We start from the raw sequence: 15,814 nt of genomic DNA, 5'->3' as shown, positions 1-15,814 counted from the left end.
AAGTGCTGTTCCAAGTGCCTTGTTAATATTACTGCCTTATTACAGAGTGCTTACTGTGTACAAAGTGCTGTTCCAAGTGCCTTGTTAATATTACTACTTTATTACAATCCCAAGAGGGAGGTTTTACTGTCCTCCTTCTGCCAATAGAGAAATCAAGGCCTGGGTCAGATCATTACCTTGTTAATGTTATGGTTCAAATTTATTGACCACTATGTACAGGGCTCTCTGTTAAGCATATGATCTGATTAATCTCAATTAATGCTCATAAAATCCCAATGAGATGAATCATTTCATTCAGTCTGTGCTGCTAATGAGGAAACTAAACTCTGGGAAGCAAGAGCACCAGAAGTGATACCGCCAAGATGCTGCGCACGGTGGGGAATGGAGCCCTTGCCAGACTGACTCAGCGGACCTGCCTGTGCTCCAGTACTCTACCGTACTGACTTGGTGGGACTGGGTGGAGGACCCTAGGGGACACTCTTGAGAACAGTCAATTCTTGAAGAAATGCTCCAAACACCACTTTGTCCTTGCTCCCATGCAGACTCTGAGAACAACACAATGGCCATTGCCAGCACTGTCCACATCAGTAGACAGAGGAGAGGAATAGAGGGCCAAAGAACACAGTAATAAACTACAAATAACCTGTCCTTCGCAGACAGCATATAAGCCTCCCCTTCATTCTTTCCTTCCTGCCTGTGGTCCTACTTTCTTCTGTTGCGTGAGATTTGATCTCCTTCCCCATTCATCTGGTCCAAGTTTCATGAGGCTTTTTGACACAACTGATGATGCAGGAGCACCCAGGGGGTCACCCTGCCTCTGATGCTGATGCTCTTCGAAGAGCAAGGAAGGGACAATGACCTTGAGTGTTTCAGGTCATCCCTTGTCTTCCTCTCTCATGCTCTCCAAAGCCTCCATCTCTGAGGGACTCTGGCTCATCACTGCAGTTCAGCAATCCTTCTGCCCCTCCACCCTGGCTCTGCCTCTCGGTTCCAGAAAGATCCTAGCCCTGGACTCTCTGTTGTGTCTGGCACCATCTCCCCCATCCAGATGTGTTTCTCCAATGACTACTTCTGTCTGCATCCAGTGTGAGCATCCTGCCCACACAGGGAACCATTTTCTTTTCTTTTTCTTTTTTTCTTTCTTTATTTTATATTATTATTATTTTCTTTATTTATATTTCAAATGCTATCCCGAAAGTTCCCTATACCCCCCGCCCCTGCTCCCCTACCCACCCACTCCCACTACTTGGCCCAGGCCTTCCCTTGTGCTGGGTCATATAAAGTTTGCAAGACCAAGGGGCCTCTATTCCCAATGATGGCCAATTAGGCCATCTTCTGCTACATATGCAGCTAGAGACACAAGCTCAGGGGGTACTGGTTAGTTCATATTGTTGTTCCACCTACAGGGTTGCAGCCCCCTTCAGGTCCTTGGGTACTTTCTCTAGTTCCTCCATTGGGCACCCTGTGTTCCATCCAATAGATGACTGTGAGCATCCACTTCAGTGTTTGCCCGGCACTGGCATAGCCTCACAAGAGGCCACAATATAGGGTCCCTTCAGCAGAATCTTGCTGGCATGAGCATTAGTATCTGGGTTTGGTGGCTGATGATGGGATGGATTGCTGAATGAAAAGATATAGGTACAGAGACAAAATTTAGAGCTAAGATGAAAGGATGGACTATCCAGGGAACCATTTTCTATCTGAAATGGCCCACCCCTCTCCATTAGGCTCAACCCCTCATGGATTCTTTGTTTACTTCTCTGTAAACTTCATGGCTTCACACCATGGGATGAATGGACTTCCTGTCCTCACACTAAAGCTAAGCTCCACCAAGCCAGGCCCTTTGTCAGTTTGCTTCAAGGCTCTAGCTCCAGAACCTCCCTAATACAGTACCTAACACAGGGCAACTTTTCATCATAGCTGTTGATTAAGGGCTTAATGGAGCGAACACCTCTCTCTGTTCTCTAGGACCTCAGTATCTTCGTCTTATGATAGACGTAGGGAGAGGGCCTTCTCTCCCCTCTCAAGCACTTGCCTAGAGGAGACAATTAAAAAGCGAAACAGCCTGTAGCCTTCTCCCATTAGCTCAACAGCTCCCAAAAGCTGCAGTGCTGGACCCTGGGGAACAAGTAGCAGACCCCTGGGGGAGCATGAGCAAGCCTGACAAGTCCCGGGGAGCTGGGAGCACCTGGGCTATGCCAGCAACTCACCCAGGGAGCAGGTGTGTAGCTGCTGAACCTCAGGGGTCAGAATGGAGACTCCTTCAACCCCTTCCCTGCCAATCACCAATTCCCACACTGATCTAGCTTAACTAGAGGGTCTAGAAATCTCCACAGGAACCAGCCTCCTTATCAGACAGTTATTCAGTGTTTACACACAGGGCCACCCCTGCTTTTGCACAACGGGCAAAAGAAGCCACGGTGAGCAAGATGCACATTTACTATGAAACACAGTTGCTTGTCATTAACACTTTCTAAATGATACAGAACCAAGGGACAGCTGTGACACAGATCAGAGGTGTACACTGCTAAAGCACATGTGGCTTTCCACAGGTTTCTGTTGTTTGCTCTTCAGTAGTGTGTATTCATCCCAGGATTCCTACTAAAGGAGGAAGGGGAGGAAAAAGAAGAGGATGGAGAGAAGGAGGAAGAAAGAGAAGAGGAAAGGGTGAGCAAGAGTAAGTGAATGAAGGGGAGAAAGGAAGAGAGGGACAAGGAACATGTAAATGGAAAAGAGAACTGGAGAGGAAGAAGGGGGTAAAGGAGGCAAAGGAGGGAGGGAAAGAGGAGGAGGAGGAGGGAGGGAAAGAGGAGGAGGAGGAGGGAGGGGAGGAGGAGACAGAGGATAGAGAGGAAGAAGAGGAGGAAGAGGAGAAAGAGGAGGAAGAGGAAGGGGAGGAGGAGGCAGAGGAGGATAGAGAGGAAGAGGAGGAGAAAGAGGAGGGGGAGGAAGAGGAGAGGAGGGGAGGAAGAGGAGGATACAGAGGAAGTGAAGAGGAAGTAGAGGAGGAGGAGGGGGAGGAGGAAGAGGAGGAGGATAAAGAGAAGGAAGAAGAGAAGGAGGAGGAAGAGAAGGAGGGAGAGGAGGAGGGGGAAGAGGAGGAAGATGAAGAAGAGGAGGAGGATGAAGAGGAGGAGGGCTCGTTTACTCAAGATCTCTAAGCACTGGGCTGGTACCACACAAATTACCCTCATCACCGCACTTCAGATTCACAGCTAATACGTGAAGTGAACCATACCTTTGTCTTCTTTGGATGGGAGAAGCTGAGGTGCCAGCGGGTCATGGAGCTTGCTTTCATGCACACAGCTGGCTGGGAACTAACTGCTGATGGACAGTGGGTGAAGTTGGCCCCGAACAGCTGTCTTTTCCACAGCCTCATCAATGAGACAATCCATGAGACGGTGTGGCCCCCAACTCCAAGACCTTGGCCTCTCTCCATAAAGGCCACAAAGGCTAGCACATGTACTTCCTACTGATAGCTCTCGCCATCTTAAGCACCATTCTTCATCCCTGGGAAGTCACTGATAGCTGGAAGGGGATTGTTACCAACTCTGAGATACACGTGCCCCTGTGGATCACCCCCCTTCCCTGCTGGAAGACCCTCAACAGAGTCCCATCTCTCCTGCAATCAAATCGGGAGGGTGACCTGTGATTCAAATACCTTCTCAGCTAATTCTCCCGATCCCATCTCCTAAATATTATATTCTTCAAACATACATGCATGCCCATGGCCTCAGGCCCATGGCACGCACTGCGTCTTCTGCCTGGGAGAAATGCAAACTCCCACTCTTTGCCCAGCTATCCAACATCATATTATATATTCATCTGTGCGTTAGCTTCCTGGTCTCACTCACTCTCAAGAATCTTATCGGTGTGAGGATAGGGAGTTTTCTGCTGTCACCGTTAGCACTGAGGGTAACACATGGCCCCGGGTACGTAGCCATCATTTCTAAATGCATGCAGGACTCGTGTGTGTAGGATAGCACGCTAGGAAGAAGGCAGAAGAAAGGTCCCTCGGCATGGGTGACAGTGGCTGACCCCGAGACACCATGTGTCGACACCACAAAGGACAGGCTTTTCTGTCAGTGCTCTTGACTTCCCTGTGTATAAACATCACCTCAGGTTTAGGGAGGAGGAGTCACCTCAGGTTTAGAGAGGATGAGGAGGAGTCACCTCGGGTGTAGGGAGGAGGAGGAGGAGCTAAGCATCGTCTTCGATGCGTCCCTGCCGGGGATGTTGTTCTTTGGACTGCAGAGGCCTCGGAGCTTTCAGTCCAGTTGGGCTAAGGCTTAGCCTAGGTCCAGCAGATGCTGGCCAGACAACAGTGACTGGCATGACTTCCAGCCCAGGAGGATTTGTAAGAAATCAGAGTTCGTTCACTTTCCCTCCCCTCCCCTACATGGTACCTCTTGGGCACCCACATGTTGACCATTCCAACTCCCTCCTGCCTAACTAACTTCACGTTCCCAACACAGATAACATTGCAGGCACGTTGCTGCGTGTAATTTTTGTTTCCACGAAGAAAGATTTTTCTCCTGTGCGTAAATTGATCTGCATGTTCTTCAGACTCCCTGAGCTGGACCAGGGATGGGACCCATCCTACTTACCTCCTAGGTCTCAGCTACCAGAACAAGGCCCAGCACACAGTAGGAATTCAAGGCCCAGCACACAGTAGGAATTCAAGGCCCAGCACTCAGTTGCTGTTTAAGCGAATATATACGAATATGTATGGATACATAGGCTATATGAAGCACATGGCACAGCACCTAGGATACCATAGGCACTCATGAGGTGGCACATGTTGTCACTTCCACAGTTACGGTTGGGCCTATAATAAGTCTTATTCCTTGGGAAATAAACATTTTTGAGCTGGCGCTGAGTTCTAAGTAGACCAGCAATGGTGTGATGGCATTCATCACAGGCTAAGATCTACCAAGCCACTGGAGTTCCAGGTTCCAGTTATACACACACACACACACACACACACACACACACACACACACACACACACACACTATATTATATATATAATATATATGATATATATTATATATTGTATTATATATATTATATATTATATATATTATATATTGTGTGGGGGGGTGGGGGGTGTGCATGCGAGTGCAGATGACCTGACAGGGAGGGAAGCAGACGCATCAGAACCCCCAGGAATGTTACAGGCAGTCAGGAGCAAGCTGATGGAGGTCCTGGAAACCCGCCTCTGGTTCTGCTCTTACCCCTGAGCCATCTCTTTAGCCCCTAAGCTTACATTTTTAAAAGTCAAATGTAGCAGTATCAGGACCAGCACACTGCTCTTGAGGAAGACCTGAATTTTTATTCCCAGCACCCACAGTGGTGACTCACAACTGCCTGGAGCTACTGCTGCTGGGAACGCGACACCCTCTTGTGGCCTCCTCAGGCACCAGCCTTCTCTCCTGTGCCCTCCCCTACACACATGATGCATGAATTAAAAAATGAGGTCCTTTAAAAATAGCCACTTCTAATTTCTTTTGATCCCTAAGATCATTGGGTGCATGGTAACCAGGTAGTGTCTACTCACCGTCTTTCCTGCATAATATTCCCTGGCTTTGGCTATGGGGAATAAAGAGACTCCATTTGCTCAAATTCCTGTGGGACCAGTAGGTTCTGAGTACATTTTTTCAGCCCATGCTTTTGTTTATAACAATATTCTCAACAAACTTGCGACATAAGTAAATAGAAGATCGGCCCATTTTGTAGATTAGCCAGTAGAGGCAGAAATGCGAGCTGCCTACGGAGTTAGCCCACTCACAAGAAACAGATGTGGAGATCTGAGCATGGATTAACAAAGCGAACGAGCCACCTCCAGAACCCAGTCTCTTCCTCTTTCTCTACCACTCCATCCATCCGCATCTGAAAATCAGATCCTGAGATGAGCCTGGGAAGATGCGGGAGGCGCCTGTACCCAACTTTCTAATAAAGGAAAATAGCCGGAGGCAATGCCGATGTAAAACACATGGAGAGCCTTTCTTCTGCCATTTCCCCTCTACCAAGTGGCACCTCGCGTGGAAGAGATTTAACTCTTCTCTACGGCGTTGCCTTAGCCCAACAGCTATTCATTTCTCCCTGGAGGCTAAGAGCGAAGACTCCTAAACACACAGAAAATTCCAAAGATCTGATAAACTGGAGTGATTTAGAGTAAGCCCCACGCAGTTTACACAGAAATATTTATCTGCGGTGGCTCTTGCTTACAGAAGCCGTTTATCCCCTGTGGACAACCTTGACCCCGGGTCTCCCGTGTCACCAGATCTCTCGGAGCCTTTCATGATCCAGGGCTGTGCCAGGGGAGCTTCTCGGAAATTCACTCGCAGCAGCACGAACGGCAGCTGCCAAGTCTTTTTTTTTTCTTTCTTCCTTAAATCTCATCCTGCCTTTCCTAACTATTTTCCCTAGAAACAATAACTGCTTTCTCTCGCCTTAATAGCGAAACTATAATCTCCGCAGAAACGGCCTTTCGGTGCAGCTTTAAAGGAGGCTCGGGTGGTTGTTATTCACTCCATTCTGAAAGCTCTTCACTATTTATCTCGCCAGTCTTAATTTTTTTTTTTTACTAACAGGAATCTCGGGGAATGCTTTCTTTTCATTTGTCTGTTTCTGGTTTTTTTTGTTTGTTTGTTTGTTTGTTTTTTAAGCTCACCCTCGTGTCTGATAGCTTCGTGGAGACACGGGACCTTTCCTGTAGCTCAAATGGACACTGTAGCTCCCCAATTAAATCAGTCTTTGCAGAGAGCTGCAAGAGAGGCAGAAACCTGCTTAAACTGCCTTCCTGCTTCAGTGCTTGTCATTCTGAAGGAGAAGCATCCGTACCTGCCATGATGGTCCCTCGCAGTCCACTGAAGTTTCCACCACAACTCGAGCGTGAGCTGGCTAGCTTTTACGGTTTCTCCGTGGCTGCTCTTGGGTTTGCATGTCCACGTTTGGTTATCTGAGAGGACGTGTATACTCGGATGTCCCGATGTCTTTGTACATAGAGGAGTATACAGCATTAGATGTTCTTGCTTCAGAGAGTTGGTATGGGGGACACTGAATTTTTTTTTTTTTTTAAGCAAGATGGGTAGAAAGCAAACTCTCAGTCACAAGCAGAATTCAGAGCAAATGGTTTCAAATCTGATTCAGGTATATATTTTTTTCCCTGTGTAATTTCCCTGAGCTCATTAGCACTGAAACTTCTGTATCATACATTTCCTTGTTGCTCAGCAAAGCTACACGGCAAAGATACATAGTATTAATAGTAAGCTGGCTCTCTTGCATTTCAGTTTCTAAATTTCAAATAATTTTAGGACTGACTTTGACATCTTGGAATATTTCAGGATAGTCGGGTTGGGGGGGCATTTTTTTTTTTTCAGAGAGCATGGAAGACAGAGAAAGGCAACTGGAAGTCCCAAATGACCACGTCAATGATTTTCAGAGATGTCTGCATTGTTTAGTCGTGCCATCCACAGAGTTTCCTTCGGAAACAAATGGTCCCATCAGCTCCTTCTTGGAGCTTTGCGCCCTCTCTGCTGTTTCTGAGTAAGTATGGCCTGGTAAGGATCCCTTGGACAAAACTACATGTTGGGAACACAGAAGATGACTCTGATGACAAACTTACAGGCAAGACCTATGTGTTCCCAAGGGTGCTGTCCCGACAGCACTGGGAGCCCAGCAGTGGGCTCTAAACTCCCTCATCTTTATCAACATTTCCTAACGGCTTGGCAGGTGAGCTCCGAGATCAGTATCAGTGAATGCTATACCTTCACCTGAGCCCAAGAAACATGGCAACATGAGCGATTCAAGGTGGAGAAGGGTGGGGAGAAGAAATTCTGATTCTAGAAAAAGCAATACTCTGTGAGATAGTCTTGTCAATAGTCAGTGCCTTTTTTTTTTTTTTTCTTAATACAATATCCAGACCACCACGTCAGCACTCCTAGGAAGGTGATTTTCCAATGTGGGTAGAATGGCTAAGGCCCTTCAGGACTGACCAGCTGCTTGTCAAAGGTCACCCCAAAACCTCTAACTTTAAACAGAACTTCTGAAGTGCAAAACAGTTCTTTCTTTCTTTCTTTCTTTCTTTCTTTCTTTCTTTCTTTCTTTCTTTCCTTCCTTCCTTCCTTCCTTCTTTCTTTCTTTCTTTCTTTCTTTTTCTTTTCGACAGTAAGAGTCTTCCCAAACCACTGCTAAGTACATAGATGGCCCACGTACTTTGAGGGGAAGCTATAATTTGGATGTTTAACTCACAGCCCTAATACGAACAGGAACAGAGCCCAGGTTCTCCCCCACCCCACCCCCCTTGGCTGATATTCCTACGCTCAGTGGCAGGGATGTCCAGAGGTGCTTCATCTCAAGGACTTTAACTAATGCCAGCTCAAGCCCCCCTTTAAGACCTGCTCAGCAAAGAGCTGTATTCCCACGCCTCGGGAAGAGAAATAGAGCAACCCAGACAAACCCAGGTCAGAGAAAGTTCCCCCCAAGACTCCCCCAAAGAGTGAGAAGTCAGAAAGGATGTGATAGGGCCTGATCATCTGTTGGAGGGTGTGACAACAGTCAAAACACACGGGGGACAAATCTAAAGTTGCTCAGGAGGGTATCTATGGAGTGTGGAGTTTCTCTGAAGAAGAACCGAGTTGGCTGAGAGCAAGAAACACAAAGTGGAAGAAAAAGAAGAGTAATGTACTTGTGAGCCACATTTTCACCCTTCCCAAAGGTAGCCTCAAGCATCTGACCCCCCCACCCCCCACCCCAAACAAGCTTTAGGGATTTCACTGCTGAAAGTTCCCTGGCGCCCTCTCCTTCCCTCTCTCCTGCCGCTTGCAATCTTCTGATTAGGGTTAATATATTATGTCCTGATATGGCAGATTAAAAATGAGATCAATAAATGCCTAAAACAAATGCACTTTTGAAATGTCCTATTCAATCTGGGTCTTTAAGGGTGAGCTGGGGTGGGGAGGGAGGGAGGGGGAAGAGAGGGAGGGAGGAAGAGAGGGGAGAGAGAGAGAGAGAGAGAGAGAGAGCTGTGGAAAGGACCACAGGAAGAATCAGTTCAGACACAAACACTGTAAGGGGAAAGATGTTCTTAGGTACCTGGCCTCTGTAGTCTGAAATATGCTTTTAAACAGCAAGAATAGCTCAGAGCTACTGTTGCTAAAGCCCTGTGAGCTCATGTGTGTGTGTGTGTATGTGTGTGTGCATGTACTTGTCTTAAAACCACATTTTTCTGAAAAGCAAAGAGACCCACAACATGGGGCATTTTAGAGTACGAGATGTAAACTTGCTTTCTCTGACGGATGTTTAAGCAAAGAAAGAAAATCAGAGTCCGAAAACAACCTGGGTTCTGCTTGCCAGGAAATTCAAGACAAACTTCAATTGTAGCCACTGGCTCCTGCCCCTATGCAGTTAGTTGAGATTTGGGGGACCTCACCCATCATTCCAGAATCGACACTATCCTGAAGTAGAAAAAGAGACCTCTCAGCTGTTCCTACTCCACTGCAGCACATTTAGAAATGTCCCTGCTGAATGCGTTTCCCAAGTAATAACCTGTGTTATTAAGGTGCAAATTGCAACTTTTAAGTAATGATTGCTAATAGTCTGATGTTTACTGCTACACAAGGGCATCCATGAAAACAAAATCTGCATTATTCATCTCCACATTCAATAAACAAAATAAATTGAGGGAGATGATCTCTCCTGTGAGCCTCCTCACAAAAAAGACCCGATTATCAGGAGCTACCACAAGTCCACAAGGAAAAAAAAAAAAGCACAGAATGGCTTGGGGTGAGCAAAGGCAGGAGAAATAACTTACAGGCGTGTTAGATATTCACAGGGATGTGATTACAGAAGATTCCATGCTCCATTGCGACTGGTCGGCCGTACTATAAAAATAATTCTATACCGCTGAAGTAAAACCTCTGCTACGCGTGTATGCAGACCACACGGCCGGGGTTGTTAGGAAAAGTATTGTCACAGAACATACTTATGGTTTTTTGAAAATTCAAGCACTCTGCATTCTATAACGTGCAAACACATCTAGACAGTTTCTTTTTGTTCAACCTTCCTGCCGTCGTCTTTTTATCTTCCCTGAAATGAATCAGGGGGGATGGATGCCAGGGCAGATTTCTGAAGGTTTCCAGGTAAGAGCAGACGCATTTTAATGATACGCCAAACATACAATCAAGAGAATGAGCCGAGCACACACATACAGTCACGATAGGGGGATAAGAAAGCTGTTTTTTAAACTTTCCTCCTGGCCCCAAGAGCTAGCAGTGTGGAAGAGTGAAGCTTTAGAAAAACGAGGAGCAGGGATATTGCCAAGCCGAGAGAGAAATGTTTTCCCTTAGCTGTTTACTTAAAGAGAATGGCCTTCCGCATATCTACCCCTCCAACCTGACATACATAGGAGGCAGTGGGAGGAATCGAAAATAATAATAAAAAAGCAGATTAAAATTCCCCATCACTTAGTATACCATCCTGTGGCTGAGTTTAGATGACCTGCTTTATTAGAAAGTTTCGGCCACCAAGGCTTTGAAACATCATCCTTAAGCCGAATGGAGAGAGGAACCCCAACAGCCTGGAAGAGTTCTTGGGAGAAAGAGGTTCCAGGAGAGCCTCAGCCCTGGTTCACAGCCAGGCTTTTTCTATCTTCTATTATTCATTAATCAAACTAGGAATCAAGCTTTCAACATCGGTCCACAGGAGTAATCACTTACAGTTGTGCGTTGTATTTAATTTTAAGCAGTGATAAAAGTTAGCAGAGCTACAGGCTGAGAGCCACCCCCCACCCCTTCCCCGAATGGTAACTGACTGGAGAATCTCAGCTAACTTTGCCTCACTCATCCTGAAACGGAGCTGGGCACTGGTGACCTCGGATGGGAAGAAGAAACACCAGGGATAAAACAACCCACCTTACTAATATGTGACCAGATAAATATCATGAAGCAGGGAACTCACTGCGTACGAAATGAATGACCCCCGTCCCAGCTCGAAAAGGATTTCTGTTCCTTCTAAAGAACATGATGAGAATCATGGTAACAGTCTTGCAAAGACACTAAGAATCCAGTCGGCCAGAAAACTGAAAGTATACTCACAAGTTTCTAACACACACACACACACACACACACACACACACACACACACACACACACACACACGGGGAGAGATAGACAGAGAGAGAGAGAGAGAGAGAGAACAACAATTTAAAAAAAAGTAGCCAGCACCAATAGATACCAGCTTAGCGAAAGGATCTAATTTAAATAATGTGATACAGCGTCATTTTCTGCACACCTGGATCTCCATTGATCAGTGGATAATTATAATTAAAGTAGAGCAATTCTGAGCAAGGCACTTTTTGTAATGAGCTTGTGAAAGGAGACATGGCCAGTCATTCTGCTAATTTAAATTGCTGCCTAGTTCTTGATGGCCTTTACCGGAACTACAAGGAAGGGAAGGAGAAAAAAGAAAAAGAAAACAGTAGTTTTCAGGGCAGTATCATTTCAGCTGGACTGCAGCCCAGGGCTCTCTTTTGGGACAACAAACAACAGGGATGCCATCTCTGATAATCCAGCCACACTTGAACTTGTGTTGCTAGCATTGATTGCAGCAGGCGGACTCTTGGGAAGTCTTGAAGGCCGCCACACACCCTCAAATGGTCAGATAGCTAAGCTGAGCATGCAGAGTTAAAAAGATACAATAAAATAAGAGAGCTATTGTTCCCAAAAGAAGTAACCAGAGTTGAGAAAAGAAACCCCCTGCCTAGACAAGTTGCAAATGTGTGTGTTGCTAAGAATATTTTCGTTGTTTTGCTCTGAGAGACACAATTGAAAATCCATGAATGGAAGCTTTATAATAAAGCAACTCAGAGCGACCTACACATGGCCGAGGAAGTGATTCTGCACTTGGGAGGGAAGGAAACTGGATTTTCTGAAGCACATGTATTGCTCTTTGGGATGGCATCAGGCAGCGATGAAGCGTTCCGAAATTGGTAGCTTACATGTTCAGACACTGGCACCCTCTTTCCCCAGATTCCTAGCTCACTTCTTCTTGGTGACTTTGCAAAGTTTACCCAAGTGTCCTAGGGACTTCTCCCGTGTTTGACTCAAGTTGAAACAGAGTATAACTGTGGTCTCCAGATCTGTCTTACCCATTGCCGCTCAAAGTCAGAAAAAGTAAGAGAGAGCGGGCAGGGGAGCCAAGGAAACGTAAACTTTACTAAAGCCCCATCAACTAAAGGACACAAAGAAATAAAAACGCCCACATTAAAAGCCAACAAGATAATGATTGTGCATTTCTTTCTCTGAATGTAGAGGGCAAAGCTTGCGTCACTGCCACTCGGAGTTACCATGGTGAGTGATTTATTGATATATATCAGAATGAATAGATCAAAGGCTGTGAGATGACAGGTGATCAATCAAATGTCAAATCAAAACTAGCAATCGAGTGGAAAGCTGATTTTTCAGTGGGTGGGTCTGGCAGGAGAAAAATGAACTTTCCTGTTCCGATTCCGAGAAACAAAACCCCAGCATACTATTAAAAAAGCAATTAGGCAACCCCAAAGGGAAAAGGAAAACAACAACAGCAACAACAATAACAACAACAGCAATAACCCTGGAGATCTGTTGTGGGAACCTAGTGACCTGATCTGATCCTTAGGGGAAGGGTCCCTGCAAGAAAGAATTCCACAGGACAGCTCCTAGGGTGGTAGTCAATTCCACAAAGTTTCCAAAGCTCTATCTGGCAGAGAAAATTCCAAGGCTGTTTAAATTTCTATGGGGTTCTCTCCCTCCATCCCCACCTGGCTTTAAGCTAGAGAGGGGATGAGATTTCTATAGACAGTGAAACCTTTTAGAAAACACATCCAAAGCCCCACTCATTTCCTGGGGTGCCTTTTGCACCTTGGCGACCAATGCTACACCCTCATGGCTCACAGCTCCAAAGCCAGCCTGCAGCCCCAGGCTTGGCCATGCCACACACTTGCAAGCCCTGAGCCCCAGCGACTGGAGACACTGTCCCTGGAGGCCAAAAGCCATCAGCATTGACCTCTCAGAGGGACGAGAGGGGGGCTATCTCCCTCCCCCTGCACCCCAAATCCATAATCTGACTTTGGTTCCAGAGGCAAGAAGCCAGACTGGGAGAAAAAGTTAGGGGTGGGGTAGAGGGTGGAGGGAGGAAAAGTTTAAACCAGGAAGGTTTGGTGGGACGCTTCCCCGCCACCACCACCCAGAGGGAGCCTGGAGAGGGAAAGATTAGGGAAATCATTCTGGGGTGATGAAGAGGGCACCCGCACGCTAACCCTCTTGAAAGCGCCAGGGGGTGGCGTCCCCGCCAGCCCCGGGCCAGGAGGGCGGGCGGGCGAGCCGCTGTGCGCCGGGCTCGGGGGCCGGGCACCCGGAGCGGAGCCATCTCTTACCTGCCGCCCGCTTGGGTGCCTGCTGTTTCCTCCTTGGCATCGCTCTACTTAGCTCCAGTCTCACTTCTGGCGCCCCAGCCCTGAGCCGCGCGCGGGGGCCGCAGTCTCGCTCGTCTTTCTGTGGCTCCTAGGACGTCACTCGGCCTCTGTCCCCCTGACGATCCCCCTGCCAGCGCTCCAGCGCGGGGCCGGAGACCCCCTCTCTGGGTGGCAGATATGTGGCTCGCGCCTGCTGCTTGCAAGTGGAGGTTGGTTCTGCCTTGTTTGTTTGTTTGGTTTTTTTCCCCCTCTCTTTTTGTTTTGCTTTTGGATTTTTTTTTCTTTTTTTGGTTTTGCTTTTTGCTGTTTTTTTGGTGACTGGTGAGACACTTGATTTCTTTATTAAACATCCAAGACGGGGTTCAGATGGCAGGGATGAGGGGCGCACACGCGCCACGCGCACACTCGCGCTTAAAGATAAGGGGGAAAACAATCCCGGGAAGACAGTGGATTTCTTCTTTTTCTTCTTCCTTCTCTTTCCCTCCTCCTCTTCTTCCTCCTCTTCCTCCACCTCCTCTTCCTTTACCACCTCCTCCTTCTCCTCCTTCTCCTTCTCCTCCTTCTCCTCCTCCTCCTCTTCCTCCTCCTCTTCCTCTTCTTCCTCCTCCTCCTCTTCCCTGATCTCGATGGCGGATTCGCGCTGAGGAGAGATCACTCACTGTAGGTTTGTTGTTGCTGTCAGATCCCCGTCTGTGAGTGATATGCGAGAGGACAGGAGCGGGTTTGGGAAAGACAGAAAATCTGGAATTCACTCACACACACACACACACACACACACACACACACACACCACATACACATGCACGCTCTCGCTCTCACACACACAAGCACTCTCGCTTACACACACACACTCACACCCCCCACATATGCTCTCTCTTACACACACACACACACACACACATGCACACACACACACACACACACACACACACACACTCACACACACACAAGACAGGGCGAGGCGATGCCAGCAAACATCGATCCCGGCTGAACAAACTGAACATTAACAAACTCCTCCTCTTCTCCCTGCGACCTGATGACAGGGAGAAATTTACTCCCCAGCCGCAGAGCGCCAGGCAGAGGGAGTCTATTAAAGGGACAGTGTCCCGCCTGGGAGAGGAGCTGGGAAAAGAGGACCCAGCCGGCTTGGCTGCAGCTCTGGAGGCACCCGCCTCCTACTCACTGGGGCAGTGGAGCCTGTCTAGGTGCCCCTCCAAGAAGAAGAAAAGGGGGAGTGGGAAGGAAGGGGGCGGGGCTCTGGCAGAGTTGGAGACAGAGTTAGAGTTGGAGATTAGAAGGGGACAATCTAGGTTTGCTTGGGGGACAGATTAGGGGGATGGAACCATATCCAGTCTCAACCTGTTCCCCAGCAAATAACCTCCTCTCACTATGTAAGTTCACTTTGCTCACCTTCCTTCTTGGAGTATTGGGATTTTTTTTTTAAACTTCTGCTTCCTGGGCAGACTAATTACATAACCTTCATTGTGTTTCCTTTTAATGCTGATATTTATTGAGCACCTATGGTGTACCTGTTTTACAGTCACCTCAGTGACAGAGAGTGGGGAAATCCAGATGGTGGGTGTTATCAGGGTGAGAGGAACAGAACTGAAACAACTTGCCACCTGGTGGTGTCCAGTCACTTCCCAGAGGTCTACCTTGCTGAAAATTTGATGTACACCGTTTCTCTATTTGATGTCTCTGCTGGGCTTATCAAGGAAGGTAAATGCTGTGCACAGCTCACTCTTTGGATGATCACCTCAGACCTCACTAGAGTGTAAGTTCTCAGGGAGTTGTGCCCTCGTTTATCTTATTCTATCTCCCAATGGTGCCAAACAGAAAACATACAGCTCCACCTCCAGTAGTGCAAGAAATGGAGAGGAAGCAGGGCATGCTGGGAGTACAACTTCAGAGTGGCCTGGATTGGTCAAAACTGAGTGTTGTGTTGGGACTGAAAGAGAAGTCCACTCTGGAGAGTCCATCGTGACTGCAACACCTTCGCTGGGAACCCCTGTACACAGGGAGGTACCTTTCCGCACGTGCGAACAGGATGACCTTGTCCTGAAGACACTTCCCTTCCTTCCAGTGGGGTGGAAAGTCAATGACAAGTGGGAAGGCCGCAGAAGGAAGTAGAGCTAGGAGCCCAGTGAACCTGATCTTGGGCATTGAACTCAGGGGGCACCATGCAGACTGGGCCTGCAAGATATCATACATGCTGGGCAGGCAAGGCATAATGCATGCTGGGTAGGCAAGACATCATACATGCCCTGGCTGTCCTGGAACTCACTTTGTAGACCAGGCTGGCCTTGAACTCAGAAATCTGCCTGCCTCTGCCTCCCGAGTGCTGGGATTAAAGGTGTG

At 47.6% G+C, this 15,814-nt stretch overlaps 1 protein-coding gene across 5 annotated transcripts in view; it reads right to left on the bottom strand.

Annotated features, from left to right (window-relative positions):
• Tshz2 (teashirt zinc finger homeobox 2) overlaps positions 1–14,652 on the bottom strand; it is a 439,568-nt gene extending 424,916 nt beyond the window's left edge. For 3 of the 5 annotated variants that reach the window (XM_021193027.2, XM_021193028.2, XM_021193025.2), the window contains exon 1: positions 13,418–14,652. In XM_021193027.2, coding sequence (XP_021048686.1) covers positions 13,418–13,457 — 40 coding nt within the window. In that variant the 5' untranslated portion in view covers positions 13,458–14,652. The remainder of the gene's footprint in view (positions 1–13,417) is intronic. The other 2 variants (XM_029536010.1, XM_029536011.1) reach the window with 1 other exon arrangement.
• Between the last annotated feature and the right edge of the window lie 1,162 nt (positions 14,653–15,814).

This window comes from Mus pahari, chromosome 3 (assembly GCF_900095145.1).
Source record: "Mus pahari chromosome 3, PAHARI_EIJ_v1.1, whole genome shotgun sequence".
Lineage (NCBI taxonomy): Eukaryota > Metazoa > Chordata > Mammalia > Rodentia > Muridae > Mus > Mus pahari.
Note: the sequence above shows the minus strand (reverse complement) of the source record. Positions and strands in the feature narration are given on the sequence as shown.